General features: G+C 62.0%; 2 protein-coding genes and 1 long non-coding RNA gene across 8 annotated transcripts; 1 reads left to right on the plus strand and 2 right to left on the minus strand.

Moving 5' to 3' along the window:
* Window positions 1-100: 100 nt before the first annotated feature.
* SIX5 (SIX homeobox 5) lies at window positions 101-4284 on the minus strand. Its single transcript, XM_028529992.2, has 3 exons — window positions 3470-4284; window positions 1723-2525; window positions 101-1423 (listed from the first exon to the last, which is right to left on the minus strand). The coding sequence occupies exons 1-3, from the start codon at window positions 4267-4269 to the stop codon at window positions 804-806; spliced, it is 2223 nt and encodes a 740-aa protein (XP_028385793.1). The 5' UTR covers window positions 4270-4284; the 3' UTR covers window positions 101-803.
* Window positions 4285-5168: 884 nt separating this feature from the next.
* DMPK (DM1 protein kinase) lies at window positions 5169-15444 on the minus strand. Of its 6 annotated transcripts, none has more exons than XM_028530002.2 (15): window positions 15138-15297; window positions 12794-12885; window positions 12471-12554; window positions 12288-12383; window positions 11559-11707; window positions 11121-11214; window positions 10694-10900; window positions 10348-10611; window positions 9637-9722; window positions 8217-8328; window positions 7145-7302; window positions 6958-7055; window positions 6748-6794; window positions 6369-6454; window positions 5169-6010 (listed from the first exon to the last, which is right to left on the minus strand). In XM_028530002.2, the coding sequence occupies exons 1-15, from the start codon at window positions 15295-15297 to the stop codon at window positions 5851-5853; spliced, it is 1893 nt and encodes a 630-aa protein (XP_028385803.1). In that variant the 3' UTR covers window positions 5169-5850. The 6 variants fall into 6 exon arrangements, with proteins under 6 accessions (XP_028385803.1, XP_035868951.1, XP_028385804.1 ...); XM_028530003.2 differs by having other exon boundaries at window positions 5220-6010; window positions 6369-6458; window positions 15138-15444; XM_028530005.2 differs by having other exon boundaries at window positions 5220-6010; window positions 10363-10611; window positions 15138-15427.
* Window positions 6019-7107, plus strand: LOC118497710. The gene is made up of 2 exons (XR_004900231.1): window positions 6019-6312; window positions 6889-7107. It is a non-coding gene; the product is annotated as an uncharacterized LOC118497710 (long non-coding RNA).
* Window positions 15445-16241: the final 797 nt, after the last annotated feature.

The raw sequence follows: 16241 nt of genomic DNA on the forward strand, positions 1-16241 counted from the left end.
CCGAGGCCTCGAGTGCAGCGATCAGAAAGCCAGGATCTCACCTTGAGCTTTGTGTGGTTTCAATTCGGACAAGTTGTTTGGAAAATAACCCACACTCCTGGAGGTTTTAGTTCTGTTAACTTTAATTGAAATGGAGGCTTAACATGTCCTAGAAAAATAAAGATTTAGGATACAAACTAGACACAGGGGTCAAGGTCGCCCCATGGGTGAGGGGATCTTTGGTCTGGGGCTGGACATGATAATGAGGGCTGTCATCCAGGGGTGCTATTGGGGACCCTCGCCCAGACCTCCCCACACCTGCATCTTGTTTTAGACGTGGGTGGGGGGGGCTCTGTCAGTCCCTGGGCATAGGACTGCCCTGCCGTCCCCCGCCGCTGGATTCCGAGCAGTTCTGAGAACTCTGGATGTCACTGGAGCTATTAATAGTGTTTCAGGGAGTGATAAGGAGAGGGCTCAAGGGATCTGGAGGCCCAGCCATTTGACAAGGTTTTCAGCTCACAGCTCGTACCAGGTCCCAGGGGGCTGAGCTCCTGAGTCAGGACCCCCAGAGCTCCCCACATATATGAGGGCAGAGCAAGGAGAGGGCTGTCACAGAGGCGGCTTCCCATCCAGAGGGGCTGTGCCCCGGACAGGGGCGGACCCCCACCCAACACATCCAGGCCTTGGAGAGTTTAAACAGCCGGGGTTGGGATGTAGCATGTGGGGAATCTTGAGCTCAACAGCTGTTTCTGAAAGGTTCCCTACTCCCAGCCGTCCTGGATCTCGAGCACCACTGTCGGGAGAGGCGCCCAGGCCTGGCAGGGTCACAGTTCCAAGGGCTCTTCCACAGGCACGGACTGTAGCTGGGTGAGGACCTTGGTCTCAGCTTCCAGCCCCTCGTCAACCTCGCCCCCTGCTGTGGCCCCCAGGAGCAGCCCCTCAGGGTCGGGGTCTGGGAGCCTTAGTACAGTGTGGGGGGCCTGTGTCCCCAGCCCCTTCTCCGCTTCTAGCAGCCCCTCTGAGCTTGTGCTCAGTTCTAGTCCCGACGGCCAGATGGGCACGGCTGCGGGTGACAGCAAGAGGCCCTCCGGCGGGGGTGCTGGGAAGCCGGCCAGGAGGCAGGAGGAGTCTGGGGAGAAGGGCAGGCTGGCAGCAATGGTGGCGGCAGGGGCAGGTGGTGGCTGTGGCAGCTGCTGTGAAGAAAGTGTGCCTAGAGCGTGGGCCTCTGGGAGAGCGGGGCTGGGGGCCACGGGGAGGGCTCCTTCGGGCACTGAGATGGCCGTGTCTGGCTTCAGGGGCAGGGCCAGGCCGGGGGCAGGCGGCAGGACCTGGGAGACCAGCATGCTGGTGGGGAAGGTGGCGGTGAGGATGATCTTGCCCTGCTGCACGGCCACACCTGTCACGATGGGGCTGCCGGACACGGGGTTGGCCAGGAGAAAGTTTCCTGTGGGGAGAGGAGATGGTGGGGCACAGGGTTAGAGAAGGCAGGGTCAGCTGGCCCGAGCAGAGGTGGCCATTAAGCTGCTGGAGGGTGGGAGGAAGGGGATCAGTCAGAGGCACACTGAACCCCTTCAGAGCCACACCAAGTCTGGGTGGCCTCCACACTACCTGGCACAGGGGGGTTCTGAGACATACCAGGGATGAGCTATTCCCCACCCCCAAGCCCACCAACAGCACCCTCCGTCCCTCCGTCCCTGAGATAACCACCCCTCACCCAGGCCAGAGGGAGGCAGAAGGGGGTACCTGGGGCAGTGGCTGAAGGCAACTGCAGGGCGGTCACGCCCACCCCGGAGTTTATCAGGTGCACGTTAGGAGGGCCCGCTGCAGCTGCCACCTTCACTGGGCTGCCTGGCCCAGCTGCCAGCAGCTGAAGGGGCCCCACGGCCTGTGGCAGGGTCACCACCTGTGAGGTGGGCACCACCTGGGGCAGGTTCAACAGTGGAGAGGTGGGGCCCAGGCCTGCGGGATACCCAGGGGGTGGGGACAGTGGCACCACTTGCGGAGCAGCCACAGAAGGCACTGGTCCTGGGGGCAGAGGGAAGGTGGCAGCTGGTGGGGGGCCAGGCACCACTTGGGGCAGAGGCCCGGGCACCTCCTCTCCAGGTGGCCCCAAAGCAGCCACCTGGGTCCCCTTGGTTTCAGGGGCCTCAGGCTGAGCCTCCTCCAGTCGAACCTCCCCAGTCTGAGGGTCCAGGACCAAGGAGGTCTTGCTTTCACTGGGGCCCGGGGGACTGGGCTGTGGTGGCGGGGCACCCCCACCCCCTGCGAGCAGCAGGGGGCCCAGGCTGGAGGCTTCACCCAGGGCCAGGCTGTTGATGATGACGGGGCTCCCATTGAGGAGCACCGCTGGAGAGCTGCTGGCAGCCAGGAAGCTCCCATTCACCAGGATGGAGGAAGAGGCAGGGCATGGCGCAGGAGGGGCGGCCCCAGCCAGGAATATGGAGCCCTGGGCAGGGGCCTCGGTGGCCACTGGAGCCACCCCCCTCTCCAGGTCCTCAGGACTGCGGCTGGACTCATCCTCGGTGGTGGGGTTCCCGTCAGACTCACTGCCAGGAGAAACGATTTTAAGTTGTAGCCCTGAATGCGGTGTTCCTCCACTGGCCAGCCAGATTCCTGCACAATTACAGGCGCCTCCCCACCTTTCCCAGCCCAACCTTTTGGGGACAATTTCTGGGGGTTATGAAACCTCCTCTCTGAGACCAACTAAGGACCCCAGGGACAGATCCTCTGCAAGTTCTGTGTTGACCCCACTGGCATAAAAGCTAAAGCTGGCCAAATCCGGAAGGAGGAGGCCCTTCTCCGAGTCCCAGAAGCTGAGCACCCAAGCTGCCCTGAGTCTCCTGGGTCAGGCAGAAAGCAGCCCCGTGGCTTTGGAGATAGAGGAGGCAGCCCCTGCTCAGCTCCCGGTGCCCTCCTCCCAGGGCGTCAGAGAAGGGAGTGAGGCCGGCGTGCGGGGTGGGAGGGGAAGGGCTTGGGTTACAGGGAAACCGGAGCTGGGGAAGGTTCACGTTTCACAACAAAGACAGACTACGGACCACGCTGTTTGGGCCCTGAGGCGGGGGTGGCGGGGAAGGGGGTGTGAGAAAGACCCACGGTCCGGAAAGGGCTAGGCTGTGCAGCAGACAGAAAGAAGCCCTCACACCGGGTAGGGTGGACAAAGGCCCCTCCCCCTTTCCCCGCAGCCCCTTTTTCTCACTGCCCCCCTATCGCAGTCTAGCCACCCACACGGATGGGATCTGGGATGGAGCCCCAGAGAAGCAGAGGAGAGATCTCCCAGCCTCCGTGAGAGGTGCAGCGATGTCGGGGAGAGGGCCCGGGGCGTGTGCCCGTTCCATCCACACTATTCCCCCCGCTCGTTGGGCGCCAGAGGGTGTGAGCGGGAGGCATCTGAAGACTTCGTGCTGTCTCCAGCAGTGGGCATGGGGAGAGGGGGGCTGGTGGGCAGCAAGTTCCCGGGAAAACGGGTCCTGCATTGCCAGGGTCCCCTCACCTCTTGCAGGGTGCGCCGCCACCGCCCCCGGTCCGGTCACGCTGCCGCCGGTTCTTGAACCAGTTGCTGACCTGCGTGAGCGAGAGGCCTGTGAGCGTGGCCAGGCGGCGCTTCTCGTCCGGTGTGGGGTAGCGGTTGCCGCGATAGCAGGCCTTGAGCGCGGCGCGGGAGCGCTCCTTGAAGCAGTAGACGGTCTCCTCTCCGTCCCAGATGGTCTTGGGCAGCGGGAACTTCTTGCGCAGACGGTACTTGTCCACTGCGCCCAGCGCGCGGCCGCGGGCCCGCTCGGCCTCGTGGTAGCGCGCGCGCAGGTAGAGGTCCTGCAGGAAGGCGTGGTGGGCGGCGGGGAAGGGGCGGCTCTCGAGCAGCCGGTAGAGCTCGGCGTACTCGCCCCGCTGGAAGGCCACCAAGGCCCTAGCGCGCAGCACCGGGTCGCTGCCACGTAGGCGCTCGGCCGGGGGCAGTGCGCCCAGGAAGCGGCTCAAGCGGCCGGCGTGGCCCGCCTGTAGCAGCGCCTCACAGACGCACGCCACCTGCTCGGGCGAGAAGCGGAGGCCCGTGGGCGGCTCGGCAGCGGCCTCGAGGGGCGACCCGGGGACGCCCGGGGACACCGGGCCCTCCGCTCCCGCCGCCGCTTCGCCCGCCCCGGCCCCGGCCGCCGCCGCTGCCTCACCCTCGGCCGCCTGCAAAGTCTGCAGGAGCTGGCGTGCTTCCTCCTCCTCCTCTTCGGTCGCTGCCGCCGCCACCGCCTCCCCCCCAGCTGCCGGCCCCACGCTCGGCTCCGCAGGCAAGGTAGCCATGTTTTGCAACTTTGGGAAGTTCCTCCCTTCTTCTCCTCCTCCCTCGGGCTTTCCCCAGCCCCCTCCCCCGCCCGTCCCCCCTCTCAACCCCCCGTTCGCGCTTCCCGATCTTCTCCCCCTAACGCCTCAGAGTCTCCCCCTCAATGCCAGGCCGAGTGCCCGAGTAGGGTCTCTCTCCCAGTGTCTGTGTGTGCGCGTTCCCCTCCCCGTCTGTCCGTGATTCTCCCTTTGTTTTCCCTCTGCCTCGGGCTGCTCTTTTTGCCTCCCCCCGCATGTGCCTCTGGCTCAGGGCCTCAGTTTCCCCATCGGGACAACGCAGAAGGTAACGGGCCGTCCGGGAGGGCTAAGGGCGCGAAGCCACCTCCACCCCAAGACTGAGCTTCTGCACGCCTCCGTCTCCAGGGTCCTCTGAAGGCCCCCCCCACTCCCCATCTCTGCCTGTGCTCCGCCCCTCGGAATTCCCGGCTCCACAGGGGGGCGGGTCTGGAACGAAGAAGGGGCGGGCGGAGAGGCTAGAAAGTTTGCTATAACTTTTCTGGAGCGTAAGTCCCTGGAACGGATGAGCGTGGCCTGCGCAAGCGCAGTCCATAGGAGAATGGATGCGCGCACGGCCCGCCCAGCCCCCTGCTTCCCAGCGATCTGGTGGCACAGCTGGGCCACAGCTGGACAACAGGCGGTGTCTGGTGGTGTGTGTGTGTATAGTGGTGGGGGGGGGGGGGGTACCCGTTCGCGTTCTCCCATTGGCCCGGTGCTGGGGCCATGCCCTGAGCCCCACCCACACCCCCGATTCGTCTGCTTCGAGTAGCTCCTCGTCAGGCCATTGGACGCGTCTGCTCGCTTTCTGATTGGTGCACTGGACAACCACTTTCCCGCAACGTAAACCTCAGACAACACGGACCTGAGCTTTGGGCAGACAAGAGGGCCTTTTATTCGCGAGGATAGGGGGTGGGGGTCCTAGGTGGGGAGAGACAATAAATATCGAGGAAGGTCAGGGTTTCAGTGCATCCAAAACGTGGATTAGGGTGCTGGAGTCCTGGAACCTTCAGCGGGTCGGAAGTCAGGTCAATAAATACCCAAACCACTTAGGAAGGTGCGGGAAGCCCCGAAAAAGCGGGGCTGGCAAAAGCGAACGGTTCCCGAGAGAGCGGCGGGGCTCTCCCTACACATTCTCCTGTCGCAGAGAATGTTGCCAGGGGAGCAGGGCCTCATGCATACGGATTTGTGGTTTCTGCGCCGAAGTCGGTAGGGTGAGTGAAGGGTGAAAAATGGATGGCTGAACTCTGCCCTGCTGCCTTCTCTAGGTCACATTTTGCCCATCCACGTCGTGGCCTCAGCCAGGCCGGAGGAAGTGATCCACAATTACCCCCAACAGCAGCAGCACTACTCCCGGTTACAAGCCTCCCTTTAGCCCCGCACTCCGGCCTCGGGCCCAGCTCCTCCCTCCCCGGCCGCCAGGGGGCGGGCCCGGATCACAAGGCTGAGCTTGGAGAGGTGTGAACGGGGAGGAGGTGGGAGTGGCTTCTGGGTGGTGCCTGGGTCACAACCCTCGGGCAGTGCCTGAGTGGAGGACAGGCTGGGGTTCTAAAGTTCAGGGGGCGAAGGCGGCTCCTGGGTGGCACCAGACTGGAGTGAGACATCCTGCGCAGGCCACCAACCTAGTGCAGCCCAGGGCGGTGGTACCAACCAGAGCAGCGGCGAACAGGAACAGGGAACGCGCCTCCGATAGGCCAGGCCTAGGGATCTGTGGGCAAAAGGGCGGGGTCAATGCCAACGACACAAGGCTCTGATTGGATGCTGGGGCGCCCCGCCTCCGCTCTTGGGTAGGTCCACATTCCTTCCAGCACCCGCCCTACCCCCCTCAACCCCACCCCCCGCCCCCACTACTCCAGCAGCTGTGGTTGGTCAGCTCGCCAGCCTCTAGTCTTGTCCTAACTTGTCATTGGCAACTTTCTAGCGGCCTGTGTTGATCAGCTGCCAGAGTACCCTCTCTCCCCGCGGCGACTGATCCCCACAGAGGCGCAGCTAAGCAAAGGCAGCTTTGGGGTGAGTAGAGCAAGGCGGGGGCGCGGCGGCGGGTGAGTGTGAGCAGCCGGACGTACCCTGGCAGGGAGCAGCAGGTGGCGGCGGTGCATGGGGCCTGGCCCCACCAGTGGGCACTGGCCCAGAGCCACGGCCTGGGGGCCATCTAGCTGGAGAGAGAAGGGACAGGTGACCCAATCCAGAGCCCAACCACCTCAGCAGCTGGTGAGATAGAGGGGAGCTGAGATTGGGGTGGGCCTCGAAGGAGCTCCCTCCCGGGTGGGATTTGGTGAGAGGCCTGAATCATGGGAGATCTGGTGGATGTGGGGCTGAATGGAAAGTTCTGTTGCTTAGAACCCCAAAGGGATAGGGTAAGCCCTAAAATCCGGGTGGGAAGACAGGGACAGGATCTACAGAGTGGGCAGCAGGCTTGACGCAGGGGAAAAAGAGGGGTCTTACATGGGAAGGTGGATCCGTGGCCCGGGGACTGGGGACCCCTGTGACAGCTGGAAGGAGAAGAGAGAGGCGTAGGGCGCGTGGAGTGACGGAGGAGGGCGGTGGCGCGGTGTGCCCCAGCCTGGGCCCCTCGCCCTCCCCTAGGTGTCCACACACGCTGGCAGGCCCACTTCCCCTGGTGCCCTCGGGAAAAGGGGCGAATGAGGGACTCACCTGGGGCTCCCTCCGCCTGCAGCCCCTCCATCCGCTCTTGCAGCTGCTTGATGTGCGCCTCCAGGTCTCGGTTCCTGGCCTCGGCCTCACGGAGTTGACTGAGGGGAAGTAAGAACCATGAGCCCTTTGGGATCTCGGAGAGAAGCTGCTGCAATTAGGGCCAGGCCCCTGTGCCCCCGCCTCCTACCTGGCAAAGTTCTGGTTGGCCGTGCGGATGGCCTCCAGCTCCCTGCTCAGGCTCTGCCGGGTGAGCATCTCCTCCTCCAGGGCCTCCTGGAGCTCCTGCAAGGTCACCTCGGCCTCTGCCACAGACGCTGGGATGGTCGCTGGAACTGCCACTTCAGCCTGCATGTAGAGACTGGGCTTAGGGCTGCCTGCAGCTCCTGGAGCACTGGAGACTTGGGCATAGGCTCCAGGCCTGGGCTCCTCACTTGTCCTGCACTTCCCCCTGCCCAGACCTTCCTGGAGTCCCCACAGCTCCCGCAACAATCCAAGCACCCTCCTTCCCTAGCCCAGCGCCCACCCTGGTCTCCAGCCTTCAGTGGTCTCCATTTCCACGCATCTCCTTACAGGAACTAAAACGCTAACCCAACTTGCCCACGTTGCTCCCTTGCTCAGAATTTCTGCATCTCCTCAGTGCCCTATGAGGAGGCCTGCTGCACCAGAAGGCCCTGTTTTATTCGTTTTGGCTGGCCTCTGTGGCCTCCTCTCTCCTCACTCCCCCTTTTCCTAGAACAGTTCAGCCTCAGTACCCTCCTTTCACAGGTCAAGAACAAGCCAGCTGGGTCCCTGGTGGGTAGCTCAGTTGGTTAGAGCATCATCCCAATATGCCAAGGTTGTGAGTTCGATCCCCAGTCGGGGCACATATAAGAATCAACCAAAGAATGCATACATAAGTGGAACAACAAATGGACGTCTCTTTCTCTCCCTTTCCCTCTCTAAAATCAATGAATAAAATTTAAAAGAAAAACAACAGCCCAGCTTGTTCTCACCTCAGGACCTTTGCCCTGGAGGTTTTCTCTGCTAAGCAGTGGGTACTCTGCCTCCTGTGGGTGGTCCTTCTCCTTCTGCAGGGCGTCCCTTCCCCAGAGAGCCCCCTGCAGACACACTCAGTGCCCTCTGATCATCTCTGACTGAAGTAACATCTGTTTTCTGTCTCTTTGTGTAAGTAGCACCCAGAGGGCTCAGCGCTCTGTGGCACGCACCTACCCTGGGGTCTTTGCCTTTGCTCTGAGTGACCCTCTCCTCCAAGAACTCACCGTTTCCTCCGACAGGGGCACCATGGGCTCCAGGCTGGGCACTTGGACAGGTGGCTCAGGCAATGGCTCAGCCTCCAGTTCCATGAGCGTGGGGCCCTGGACCTCGTCATCCCTGAGAGGGAGAGGGCGGGGGGAGAGCCAGGACTCCCTACCCTGTGGGCATGGGGCAGCCTGATCCAAACACCCCACGGTTTGAGGAGGGGGAGGCGGCAGAGTGAAGGGAACAGATTGCTAGGCTGGTGCGACAGGCCCTCCTGTCAGAAGGGAAAAGAGCTGTTCTTTGCATGGCCTCAGGCCCCCAGGAGCTGCCCTCTGCACCTTCTGCGGGAACTTGGGGCATAGACACCCATGTTCTAGGGTCCACTTATCTCCCTCTCCATGTGACCTTTGCAGACTACTTTCCTTAGTGCCTCAGGACAATGATGGGGACCCAATGAGGGGAACACTGCCCATCTCTGGCCACCTCCAAAGATATAGTCATAAGACAGGGTATGGATCCCAAGACTGGCTCTAGACATTAGCCACTGGGAGGGAGAAAAACCCTCCCTATAAATGCAAAATGGCAATAAAAGTGGATGTCCCGCCCTGACTGCTGCGGTTCAGTTGGTTGAGCATCATCCCACAAAGTGAAAGGTCACCAGTTCGATTCCCAGTCAGCACACATGCCTGGGTTGTGGGCCAGGTCCCCACTCGGGGACATGCAAGGGATGTTTCTCTCACATATCAATGCTTCTCTCCCTCTCCTACCCTCCCTCTAAAAATAAGTAAATAAAACCTTAAAAAAAAAAAAGGATGTCCCTCAAAATCCAACAGCCCCCTCATGGAACTATGTTCAGGGACCTAAGGATCCTGGGCGTGCACCCAGACCAACCTGTGGCTGTTCATCCAGCCTGGCTTAGGACAGAGAGGGCGGGCTGGGTCCTGACCCGCTTGGTAAGGAGAATATGCACAGCGGGTCAGGGTCAGGTTGTAGTTCATCCGTGATAAGAAACAGTGTCTGCAGCGCACTGTCTGGCAACCGCATGCATTAGAATGCGGCATGTTCTCAGCGTCAGATGCATGTGTGTGCACGACCCAGGGACCGTTGCTGATGGCGGGCTTCCCTCGGGCTTCCCTCGTCCTGTTCTCATGTCACAATCTACTAGTGCCAAGCAATGTGTTAGTAGTGGGATTAATGTTTTAAGAATGCTTTATGGCTATGAGTGATTCAATGAGTTTTTGCTGTTATAAGATTGATTCAAAAATCCTCCTTTTCTAAGATTCTGAGGTCCCGTGAGGCCTTGTGTACGAGAAACCTAAAAGTGGAAGGTCGGGAGATTCTGGCAGGCCGAGTCTGTGGCTCGGAGGTTTTACACTTGAATCTGACATTTCAGAGCACTGTGGTCTGAGCTCCCCACACACCGCACAGGGAGGGGCTTACCTGAGGGCCATGCAGGAGTAGGAGTAGCCCACAAAAGGCAGGTGGACCCCTAGCGGCATACCCTCCCGCATGTCTGACAGCGTCTCCTGAACGAGAATCAGATGGGAGGTGACCACCGGTTGTCTGGGCCGGACCTTCACCCCTCCCCAGTCTGGGCTTCAGTGCCACCCCCAACCCACCCTTACTTAGGGCCTAATCTTTCACTGTGCATCCTGCTGTTTCCCTTAGGGCACTGCCACACTATCGCTATATTCTTCTTCAGACTGGAAGTGGACAAGGGCCGAGGGCTGGCGTGGTCCGTGTGTCTCTGCATTGCCCAGCCCAGGGGCACCCAGGCTGAGGAAGCACCCCAGGAGGGCTTGTGGGACAGTTGAGAGAGAGATGCCTGAGGAAGGGGAGATTTCTCTGTGGTGCTTGCCTGTCTTCCACCTCTCATCCTCCCAGGTCTCAGCTCAGATGGTGCCCTCCTCCAGGAAGCCCTCCAGGAAGCCCTGCCCCCTGCACTCCTTCATCTCAGCCCTGATCTCTCCAGGGTTTCACTGTCTCAGGATACATGTCCCCCACAGGACTGTGAGCCTAGATCATTGCTGGCATCCCAGCGCTAGTTCAGAGCAGTTGTTCAGGGGACAAAATGATTGCAGGAGCCCAGGAGGTGGACGCTCTCCTAACTGGAACTCTATAGAGCGGGGAGCAGGGGTCGTAAGTACCTACCCCGCCCCCGCTCACCATGGCAGTGAGCCCGTCTTCCACCACATCAAAGTTGCACGTGTCGGTGGCACCCTCAAAATCTGGAGTGAAGGGAGGCACGCTGTCTCGGACACCATCCCAATCGAGGCCAAAGAAAAAAGGATGTTTCTGGAAATCGCCTGCTCCATTCCGGCCCAGCCGTGTCTCCGGGGGACACAGCAGTCGCTGGATGAGGTCACGAGCCTCCTCAGGGACTCCGGCGTCAGCCAACGGTATAGTCAGGTGTTCCTGTTCAGAGGCAGAGATAAAGCAGGGACGTCAGGCTGGGAGCAGGTGCAGATTGATCAGGGGCTCCGGGGGCGGTGCTCACCTTGTAGTGTACGATCTTGCCGTACGTCTCCGCCGTGGAGTCGGCGTAGAATGGCGTCTGCCCGTAGAACATTTCATAGGCGAACACGCCCAATGCCCACCAGTCACACTCGGGCCCGTAGCTGCCAGTCCCTGGCCCACCGCCCACGGCCTGCAGGATCTCTGGGGACAAGTAGTCGGGGGTGCCCACAGCCACCAGCGACCTCACCTGAGCCAATGGAACCAGAGTTGGGCTCAGCCCCACCCCTCCAAGCCCTGGCCCCGCCTCTTTCTAGCGGAGCCCCAGCGCTTAGTCCCTCCCCCTGCCTGTTCTAACCCGAAACCACTCGCAAGCCTGGATCACCTCCTTCTTCCTTCTCCAAATCTAGTCCTGCCTCCACCCTAGCCCCGCCCCCACACCGTGCCGGACCCCACCCCTCACTGCTCACGGTTCCGTCAGGCCGCAGCTTGAGGCAGGAGCCGAAGTCGGCCAAGCGGATGTGGCCGCAGCGGTCCAGAAGGATGTTGTCGGGTTTGATGTCCCTGCCCAGCGGGAAGAAGAGTGGAGGGGAAGTAAGTGAGCCTCCTTCTCATTGTCTCGCCAGGCTTGGGCCCCGCCCTCTTAGGGACTGGGCTCTCCAATTCCAGAACCTCCCGGCCTTGTGCTCAGGCCTCCGGTCATCGAATTCCACTCGCTCTACAGATTCTACAGTTCTGGACCCAACTCCCCAGGCCTGTCTCCAATGGACCCGACACAGCCAGGTCCCTCTCCAGACCCCGCCCCCTCTGGGGTCCAACCATTGTGGTATCCTTCTGGGTCCCCCTTTTGCTATCCCTCTCCACGCCCCACCTTCAGGCCCCACACCTGAGCCCCTGCAGCGGCCCACCTGTGCACATAGCCCAGTCGGTGCACCGAATCTATGGCCATGACAATCTCGGCCAGGTAGAAGCGCGCCATCTCGGCTGGGATCCGCTCCCCGAACTTGCTCAGCAGCGTCAGCAGGTCCCCGCCCACGTAGTACTCCATGACCAGGTACTGGGAGGGGGCGTGTCGTGGGGGTTGGTAACCACCCGAGGTGCCTATCACTGAGAGCCCTGGGCAAAGACTCCCGGGGACGCCCCCATTCCTGGAAAGAGATCCCGCAGCGGCAGCTCCAAGGGAGCACCAGAGATCTTCCAGGCCGTATCAGAGACCCTCTTCTCCGTCAAACCCCAAATTCTTCCAGATGTCACTAGGCAGAGACTCACCCCGCCCTGAGAGAGGTAAGAAGAGAACCCAGAGACCTAGTGCCCAGAGTGGAGTCCCCCAGGTACCCCCTGCCCGGTGCCCCCCACCCCCCGCAGGCTCTACAGAGCTCACGGGTTCCACGTAAGACTCGCCCAAAGGCGGCAGCTCTGTAGAGCCCTCCGCCCTCCAATCAGCCTGGGAAAAGAACCCTAAGGACCACCTGCCATCCCAGGAAAGGAGGCCAGTTCCTGCCACACACAGGCTCCCGCAGGCATTTCTAAGGTGGGAGGCAGCTCCCCCACCTTAGAACCTCTAGCTGCCCCCGCTGCGTTAATTGGTAGCCTTGGGGTAGAGGCCGGGCCGTCTAGTCACCGGGCCTCGGGCTCACCAGGTAATTCTCATCCTGGAAGGCGAAGTGCAGCTGCGTGATCCAGCGCCGGTCCCCGTTCACCAACACATCCCGCTCTTCGCGGAAGCAGGACACCTGCGGGGCACCCGGAGGAGCTGAAGCGGTTGGGGGAGTTTGGGAGGAGGATCCTCAGTGCCCTGAACATCCAGCCACGGGCCTCACCTCGCCTCTCTTCAGCATATCCCACTTATTCATTATCTTCATGGCGTACACCTGGCCCGTCTGCTTCATCTTCACCACCGCTACCTGAAGGCCGAAACAGGGTGCGGGGAAGGGGGGGCGGTGGCGAAGAACACCCGGGATCGCCCAGACGGGACTCCCAAGCTCCGCCCACACCACCGCGTCCATCGCCCTTAAGCTCCGCCTCCACCCCTGCCGGTCTTAGGTCCTAAACTCATTCATCAATTTCTACGGCCCCGCCCCAACTCCTCTGTCCCGCCCAAGGCACCAAAAGTCAAGGCTCCCCGCAGGGGCTCAGGGCTTACCTCGCTGAACGCCCCTCGTCCGATCACCTTCAGAATCTCGAAGTCATCCCTCTGCAGTCGGGCCTCCTTAAGCCTCGCCGCGATGGGCTCCACTGGGGCGCAGGGGGGCGGTGGGAACCGAGGGTCACTGGGACTGACAGCGGAGACGAGGAGGAAGCCCCACCCCCTGTCCTTCCGTCTCCCTCTGCCTGCCCTTCGATCTGTCCTCTCGGTCTCCCCCTCCCTCTCTCTGTCCCTCACTTGCAACCTCCCCTTCTCTCTGCCCCTCCCCTTACGGCGGTTTGCCTCCCAAGGGCTTCCGCACATGAACACTGTGTGTGGTTCGGGGGATGCAACCCTGCGCTCCTACAGAGAGAGGTAGGACGCCTGGGAACCCCTTTTTGAGACAAGGGACTCTTGTGGGGACAGAATGGAGGAGGCCCCGGAGAACAGGAACGGCCCGGTTCTAGTGCTCCCTGGGTTTCAGACCCCCACCCCCACTTGGGGTGATGGGGAAGGGCCCGCACAAGCGCCTTTATCCAGGCCCGCCAGGGTCAGAGGCAGGTGGCTCTGGAACCACGCTGGGAAACACTGAACTTGGGGGCGGGGCCGGAAGAAGGAATTGAAGCCGGGACGAGGCCAGAGTGGAGCGGTATCCTGGGCTCCAGGCCCGCTTCAGAAGTGTTCTCTTAGTCCTCACAGCTCCGGGAGGAGCGCGCTATTATTGCCCCTTATTTACAGACGGGAACGCAAGGCTCACACAGGTGGAGTCATTTGCCCAAGGTCCTACATCTAGGGATGTTACAAGAGGCAGCTTGGGAATGCGGGGACGGGGTGGGGGTGGGGGGGCTGGGGGAGGAGACAGGAGACTCAGGGACACCGGAGAGTAAGACCTAGAACCCTCTGGGAGTGGAAGGCACAGGGGACCTGGGGCAGGGAGGAGAAAGGGATGGGAACGTGGAGGAATGAGGGGGGATACAGTGAGTTATGGAGGGGAGAGAGGGGCTCCCGCGAGGTTCGGGGAGAGTGGGCTGACAGCAAAGAAGCAGCCAGGGCCCAGAATGGGGAGGGAGGAGAGAGCCAAGACATTGAGCCCTTTTAAGGCATCGGGAACCCAGGCCCCCCTCCCCCGCCCAGGCCGGCAGGGGAGGTGCTGGCAGGGTGCTGCTCCAGCCACAAAAGGAGTGCTCCTCTCGGGAGAGCCAGACCCCTGCCCCCACCTGAGGTCTCAGTTTACCCTGCAGGCCAAACTCCATCCTCTGTGAACATGGGGCTAAGCGAGTCGCTAAGGGCTGGGGGGATTTGAGGAGGTTCTTCCAGAGGCTGAGTGGCCTGGCCCTGGGCCTCCACCTTCCCATCTGCAAAGTGGGAGGCAGAGGGAGCTGGGCCAGGGTCCCAAAGAGACAGACACAAGGAGAGAAGGAGAGGAGGAGGCAGAAAGAGGAAACCACCGAGGGACGGAGAAAGCATAAGGCCCAAGAGCAAGCCACTGCGGGACAGACCAGTGGGGGGACAGAGCGGCAGAGCGGCACAGAGACAGAAACCCCAGTGAGCCTGAGTCAGGAGAGGGTGGGGACAACTGAGGCAGGAGGCTGCAGCTGAAGCGTCTTTGCTCTAGAGGATGGGACCTGTTTCTGGGGGACAGGGGCAGGAGGGGCTTTGCAGGAGACACGGGAGGTTGGAGGCCATGGAGTAGGATTCAGGGATCTGGGGAGCCAGGCGGGGAGTTGAGGCTCCCCCATGCAGACTAAAAGGGACCCACATGGATGGGGGGACTCCTCCATCAGGGGGTAGAGAGGGTACTGGGTGGCACTTGTCTACAGAGCCGGTTGTCCCCCAGCGCCTGCCTGAGTCACTGAGCCCTCCCAGTGCCTGGGCACCTGTTGGGGCAGCTGGAGAGGCTGGCGCCTAACACCTGTCCGTCGGCCACACCCCTGGCAGCTGCCCCATCCTGTCCCTTACACTAGTCCCAGTGCTCACCAGGGTAGAGGGCCAGGGGGCCCATTTTGGTATGTGGGGGTGCCCTAGGAGACAGGGCTCCCAGCATGTTCCTAGGCCTAGGCTTGGGGACAGGAGTGCAGGGGGACCAAGGGGGGGCTGTCCCCCGCCCAGCCAACCCCTGCTCTCCCAAGTCATGGGTCCGAGTCACGGTTGCCCTGACCTCTGCTGACCCTACTCTGCCCAGTAAGAGTGGCACAGGGGTAGGGACATGTCACCCCAGGCCCAAGCTCTGGGGCCCTGAATGGGAAGCTCTCCCCATGTCTGTCCTGCCCCCCAAGAGTCACTCCTGTGCCCAACTCCATTTCTTGCCTCTGCCCTGCCCCCACACTCAAGTCTGGGGGAGCCCATGCAGGCCGGCACTCACCCCACTGCAAGAAGTCGGCCACATACTTGTCCTGGGCCAGGTCGGAGGCACCCAGCTCCTGGTGGACGCCCAGGAGAAGGTCGAGCAGGGGCTCCAGCCCCAGGAAGCCGGGGTCCAGCACCAGTTGCTGGAGCCGCCTCAGCCGCACCTCGGCTGACATGGCGGGCAGACAGCACCATGGCCCCCTGCCCGGGCCGGGGGCTCGGGGTCCTCTGCTCACGGGGCCGGGCAGCCCCTGTCCAGGCCCCGGAGCCTGGGCTGCATGTCGGCCTGTCCCTGGCTGTCCCCTGGGCCTCTCTGGCCACTTCTCTCTGCTGGCTGCAAAGGCCTCCTCCCCTTCTCCCCACCCCTTGGCCAGCCCCCTCCTGCCTCCCAGCCTTAACCCCTCACAATCCAGGCCCCCCCCAGAACGTGTCAGTGTGCAATTAGGGGGAGGTGGAGAATCTCAACCTTTCAACGCCACCCCCCAGTAAAAGGCGGAACACAGAGGAATGCTACAGGTGTGGCAGAGGCCAAAGACGAGCCCTCCCATTCCCCGAAGGGGGCCCACTGAGGTCTGGGGTGACCTGGTAACTGCCTCCCGAGCCCTGCGGTCGGGGGGAGAAGGGGGTGAGGCCTGGGAAGGGGGACAGGAGGCAGGGCAGCTTTGCGGGTGACTCAGCCGGGGTTGAGACTTTGGGACAGTTTAAATTTAGCCTCCAGGCCCTCTGCTTTACATTGAATTTTTTTTTTGGCAGGAGGTGGGGAAGGGGTGGTGAGAGATTTGGGAAGGGAGGCCCTTAGCAGCCAAGACCAGGGGTGACCCACTGGCCAAAGCTTGAGGGAGGCAAAGGAGCCCCAAAATAGCTCCTGGGCCCCTGGCACGCAGCCACATTCCTGCCCAGGCCAGGATTAGAAACAGAAACATTTCGGGGGGTGGAGGGCGGAGCAGGAGAGCCCGCCAGGAGGGATTTCATTGTCCTTTCCAGGGTGGACAGTTCTCCTGGAGGAGACCGTAGTCTCGGGCTGGCCCTGGACGGCTGGGCCGCAATAGCCAGGCTCAGGGCAGCAGGAGGCCAAACTTGGGCTGCAGGCCATCAGGGCCTCTGCGGCTGCCCGGGGGAC

The sequence above is a fragment of the Phyllostomus discolor genome, chromosome 12, assembly GCF_004126475.2.
Source record: "Phyllostomus discolor isolate MPI-MPIP mPhyDis1 chromosome 12, mPhyDis1.pri.v3, whole genome shotgun sequence".
NCBI classification, from domain to species: Eukaryota; Metazoa; Chordata; class Mammalia; order Chiroptera; family Phyllostomidae; genus Phyllostomus; species Phyllostomus discolor.